The 5821-nt window shown below is 56.2% G+C and overlaps 1 protein-coding gene across 1 annotated transcript; it reads right to left on the bottom strand.

Annotated features, from left to right (window-relative positions):
• Nucleotides 1-2108: 2108 nt before the first annotated feature.
• Nucleotides 2109-4674, bottom strand: HMX2 (H6 family homeobox 2). The gene is made up of 2 exons (XM_003255062.4): nucleotides 4156-4674; nucleotides 2109-3230 (listed from the first exon to the last, which is right to left on the bottom strand). The coding sequence occupies exons 1-2, from the start codon at nucleotides 4421-4423 to the stop codon at nucleotides 2677-2679; spliced, it is 822 nt and encodes a 273-aa protein (XP_003255110.3). The 5' UTR covers nucleotides 4424-4674; the 3' UTR covers nucleotides 2109-2676.
• Between the last annotated feature and the right edge of the window lie 1147 nt (nucleotides 4675-5821).

Here is a 5821-nt window from a genome sequence, read left to right on the forward strand (position 1 = left end):
ATTCAGGTCCCTCTGGGCATGCAGTTGCAGCCCGACTCGATTTGAGTTTTAAGAAACGTCAATCTTTTAAATCCAGTTTACAGGCTGAAAGGAGGCTGATGATTTTGCTGATTATTCAAATGAATTGATAGTCTTGAGACAGGAAATCTGGCAACAATGGAGTCCTGAACATTTAAATCCAAATGCGAAGTTGTGTGTGTGTGTGTGTGTGTGTGTGTAAAACCTAGTTACCTGTAAGAGAGGAATTCCTAAGAACTAATTATACTGTTGGATCACGGTTGACAGCTAGTTTCTGGATTAGTAAAAAGAATGAAATATACACATCATGACAAATTGGAAAAGGATCATTCCCTAAAATTTTAAGGGCACAAATCACTGTCATTAAGTGGCTGAAATGGCTATAAGAAACTACTTCCTATAAGGGAAACCTACAGAGGATACAGTGACCCAATACTGTTAAAACCATGATCTCTTGTAAAAACTGTAATCTGTTGAAATGCAAACAAAAATGATATGGATGGAATATTCCTATAGAAGCAGTTCTTTGGACACAGTTTGGTTTTTTCGTGGAATATTCCAAGAACATTAGAAAAAATTTCAAAAGGGTCATCTGAAGCAAAAGAATTTCATTGAAACGAAGTATATGTATACGATGAATCACAAGAAAACGAATCCACTGTCTCTTTTATCTGACTACGCAATAGCATAGTTTCCCAGCATGTACTAGGGCCCAGTAAATATTTACTGATGTAAGCTCAGTTGAAATAAATGTAATTGAACTAACCTAGTGTCGGCAGATGTGTTCTTGGGTAACATCCTTCTGACATCACCTTGGAAAAGATTGTGATTTTTACGAAATCTAATGTGAGAAGAAAAAACATGATCTCAAAATGGACAACGTCAGATAGAATCCGTTTGGCCAGTTTACAAAAAGTGCTGCGAGTCACATAGACGTTTACAGATATCCTGTGTATATTCACAAAATGTAGATGATTTCGATGCCTTGCAGCTCAGAGTCAACTCTCACACGCAAATATTTTCCTTCTAGCGGATGAGATAGGGCCTCAGCGCTGCGGACTCCAGGCTCCTTTGCATTCGCTCTGCCGAGCCAGAGGCCGGAGGCAGGCGGACGGAGGAGCTCACCCCAGGTGGTGCTGAACCACCGGCTTCCTCCAAGCTCAGGCTTCCTTTACCGAGGTTTTGCCAAGAACAGGTGGCTGCAATCTATCGGGAGCCAGAATCTGCAATTTGCATGATACTCCCGCGGCTATTCTCTCGGTGCAGCGCCCTCCTAGCCCCTGCGCGGCCGCAGGTGTCAGGGCGAAGAAGTCCGTGGGCGCCCCCGCCGCGCGTCACGGTTCCATTCAGAGCAAGCGGCCGCGTGCTAGCCGGCGATCCAGCCACACGCTGAACCAATGCAAACTATTAACAACAAAAGAGTGTAGGGAAGCGCTTTTGCCTCCCTCACCTTCTTTGCCTGGTCCCGGGCCTCGGATCTCTCCTGAGCCGAAGAACTGCCTCACCGCGCCCAGTTCCCTCTCCGCGCGAGACACATAACTCTGCCACCGGCCGGGTAGCTGGGCGCAGCGACAAGCTGGTCGCGCCAAGCTCGCGGCGAGCAAATTGGAGGCTTTACCAGGTACAAGCAGCGCCATTGCCTGCTTTATACTCCTGGAGAGGAAGTGCGCGGCACAAGGCACGTCGTAGCGTGAGCTGCTGTGGCCAAGCTCAAGCCGAGCCCAGTGCCGGGAATGTGCCGCTGGGCACCCGGCTCGCTCGTTCCCAGAAGGCGATCGCTTAAATGGCGAGGCCTGCCTCCCAGTCTTTGTCTTTCTCTGCGCGGACTCTGGAGCTGGATTCCAGCCGGGGTGCGCCCCTGCCCGCGCGACGATTCTGGGAGAAGGAAGGAGAGTGGGCGGGCAGCTCCAGCCACGTGCAGTCTGGGCGGCGCCAAGGTCCCGACCTTTAACCCCTGACCCCGGTCCCACCCTCCACGTGGAGCGAGCCAGACTTATGCAGACGGACGCGTGCAAGTCTTTCCACCGAAAAACCTGAAAACCTTCCGTGCGTTATCATGCCGGGCAACCAATCCCACCAAAGTTAGCAAAGATGTTTAAAATGTTTTATTTTTTTCTTTTTAAAAATATTTACAGATCTGAACTCTTCCCTTTTCGTCCCTACCCATCCTCGGGATGTGGGAAACGAAAAGAAGCAATTTGGTAATTGTCCAAAGCCTCTGAGGGCCTGGCTTGGCCGAGCGTGTATGCATGTACATATATATAGGTGTATATATGGGGGAGGAGTGTACCTGGTTTTGTAGGTGTTTTCCTGATTTTTTTCCCTACCAACCACAGCCTGTCTGGCCAAAACTCCCTTTCCCACCACCACCCGAGAACATCCCACTCCGAATGGTTTTCAAAGCGTACTGGTTCGGTCTAGGTAGAAAGCAGGCTCTCTGACTTAGGGAATGCCGATAAATACCCGAAATAATCAAAACAAAAAGTAGGGCAGAGGCCATAAATAAGAGCTAATGAATACACATGGTGTATTTCTTCATATTTCTGGAAACACGCCGCCTTGCTCCGGAGCCCTGCTTACAGTACAGTCCGCGCCCGGCTCTGCGGGCAGCTGGAGGCGGCCTGGGGCGCAGGCGGGCGACGCAGGGCGGCGGGCCCGTCAGTAGTCGAGCTTGCTGTAGAGGTTGTAGAGAGGTAAGGCCGAGAGGTTGCTGCCGGGGTAGTAGAGCGGCGCGGGAAAGGCGAGCGAGCGCGGCACCGGCACGCGCAACAGCGAACTGTCCCGGAACACCAGCGGCATGCCCACCAGAGTCTGCGCCGACGCGTGCGCCATGTTGGCCGCCTCCAGCTCAGCCGAGAGCTGCCGCTTCCACTTGTTGCGGCGGTTCTGGAACCAAGTCTTGACCTGGGTCTCCGTGAGCTGCAGGCTGGAGGCGAGGCAGGCGCGCTCCGAGCTGCTCAGGTAGCGCTTCATGTCGAAGGTGGACTCGAGCTGGTACACCTGGCTGCGCGAAAAGACGGTGCGCGTCTTCTTCTTGGCCGCGCCCGCCTGCCGCTCAGCGCCGCCGTCCCGCGGCCGCTCGGACCCCGGCGAGGGCGAGCCCGCGGGCAGGAGCCTCTCCTTCTCTTCTTTAAAGTCCGAGTGCGAAGGAGAGAGGAAAGGCGTGCGCTCCGAGCCGCCCGGGCCCGAGCCTCCGCTGCCCTTGGGGGTACCTGAGGAGCGAGAGCAAACAGAAAGGCCATGGAGTTGGTTGGGGAGCCTCGGAGACCGCCAGCTCTCCCTGGGACCATGCGGTTGGCAAGCGCCTGCAGCCTTGGTCCCACCTTACCAATCCCCTCCTCTTATCCTTCTCACTGGCCCCCCAAACCCAGCACCCCGTCCCTTAAAAGCGACAAGAGAGGGACCCAGCTACTTGGAGTATGGGGTCTCTGTGCTCCTACCTTTATGAACGGGCCAGGGGAAACAGGGAGAGAAGGTCTGGAGGGGGAAACATTAGCATGGTTTTAAAAGGCGAATTTGCCTGGTAGTAACTGAGCTGGAAGAGTTCCTCAAGCTTTATAGGGTGGCATCATTTCACAGGCTGTTTGTTTGGAAATCACGCTAAGGACTAACGCAGGGCTCCCCTTGGTCAAATGTTGTAAAGAGGAACCGTCTCTGAAATGCACCATTGTCAATCATCTTGGAGTGCTAATCATTCCAAGGAGGAGACAGAGAGAAAGGCAGAGATACGGAGCGAGTGAGGAAGAAGACTCAGAAAGAGATTACGGTGGAGACAGACTGCCCAGACCCGACTTGCAGATCTCCACCTCGTGTCCGGAAAGAAAGTACCAGATGTGCAAAGTGATTGAGGAGAGCCGGGTGTAAGGCCGGCCGCGTGTCCCTCTCGCTGTGGTCCACTCTCTTAACAACTCAGCCTTCCCCAAGAAGCCCAAGCCCGCACGGGTCTGTGTTCGCCTCCTCCCAAGGGCCCACCGGGCGGAGGAGGCACCACAGTGCGCGCCCCTCTCCCCGCGGTCCCGAACCCCAGGCTGCCGCAGCTCTGGCCAGAGGGGGCCCGGCGCGGGAGTCTTGGCGGGGCGCTCAGCCTCCCTTCCCTCGCGCTCTCTCGCTGCCACACTGGCGACGTGCGATCCTTACCCAGGCAAGGAAAAGGGATGGGGGGATGGTGCTTGGGGCCCTGCTCCTTAGGGCCGTGCGGATCTGGGCAGAAGCAGGCGGGCGCCTTCCAGCCGTCATCCGGCTCCTCCTCCTCCGAGGACACGGACAGGCTGCGCTTCCTGGCTGGCCAGCCGACGGGCTCCCGCGATGCCTCCGAGGGGCCCCCGCCCAGGATGGACTGGATGGTGAAGCTGGAGACACCACCGGCCGCCGGACACCCCTTGCCCGCATCTTCTTTGCTGCCCATCCTGGGTTCATAAGAAATCGGAGGAAACCAAGAACTCCCTTTAGAGACGATCTGGGTGATCTGGGTGGAAGGTGGTGCAGCAGGCAGGCAACGGGGAGGGGCGGGGAGGGAATCTAGAGGGAGGGGGCGCCGCGCCTGGTGAGGCGTCCCTTCCGTGCCAGGGATACTCGGGCACCGGACGGCTGCGCGGGGGTTCCTGCCCGCCTGGCTCTGGGTGCGCCCGCCCAGCACCGGTGCAAATGCCCCTTCCTTGCCCGCCAGCTCGCCGGGTCTCCGGCGGCGCGGAGGCGGCGCGGCCTCATTTGCATAGAGGTTACCCGAACGCGGCCAATCGCAGCGCCGCCGAGCGGCCCCGGAAAATTTCAAAACGCTCCGGCCAGGCACACAGCGCCAGCGCGCCCCCAGAGCGCGCCGAGGGCCCGACGGGCATCAGCGGCGTCTAACCACGGGCAGCCAGGGCTGAAAGCCGCTGCAGATTCTAGCCCGGGTTCCTGGCGGCTGCGGCGACTCCAACTCCTTGGACCCCTTGGACTCCTCTCTCCAGAGGCAGGGGCGGTGCGGGACTCGGAGCTGGAGTGGCTCGACGCCTCCGCAGGCGACGGGTCTCCGCGCCTCCCAGGGGCTTGTACAGGCTGCTCCACGATCCTCCCCCAGCCCTCCACCCCTTCTAGCCCCAGTGGGCGGGCAGAGCCGGCACTCCTGGGACCGTGGCGTCCTGCGTGGGAGTGAGGTGGGTTAGGAGCAGGCGTCTCCAGGCGGACGCTCGTCCTCTCCAGCATGGCCAGGAGCCTTGGGAGCAGACAGTCCCCTTCCCCGTCTGCAGACCTCATCCCTGTCACAGGTCCTACGGACCTACAGAATCTTTAGCGGGAGGGAGGAAGCCCTAAGACCTCTAGTCAGGAGATCTGGGTTCAAATCCCGGCACAACTATTTACACACTGCGTGAACTTGCACAACTCATACCGATTAAAGCCTCTCTGCCCTCATAGTTGAAAATAACTTCTCGGATTGCCTCAGGTAGGGGTTAAAAGCCTCGAAGCACTAGCAGCGCATAGTAGGTACTCCATAAACCTGGCCGGGTAGCCCATGGCATGGCCCACCCGTGTTTTAAGCGAATCTGTGTTTTTGTTTTGTAAATATTGAAGGTTTCCGAACTGCTGCAGAAATAGATGCTTTGCTCCCAGGAAGAAGATAAGGAGCTGGTGACAGGACTTGGTTTTAGAGTTGTGCAGACTCGACTCAAATCTCGGCTGGGTGATCTTGGGGAAGATATTTGGAAATTCTGAGGCTCGGTTTCTTTATTCCTAAAATTGGAGGAAGCAGTGCCTCCCTCGCAGAGGCTGTTGTGAGGTCAAACTACCCAGCACCGAGCCTGGCACACCGTGGTGCTCAGTAAAT

This window comes from Nomascus leucogenys, chromosome 3 (assembly GCF_006542625.1).
Source record: "Nomascus leucogenys isolate Asia chromosome 3, Asia_NLE_v1, whole genome shotgun sequence".
Taxonomy (NCBI): domain Eukaryota; kingdom Metazoa; phylum Chordata; class Mammalia; order Primates; family Hylobatidae; genus Nomascus; species Nomascus leucogenys.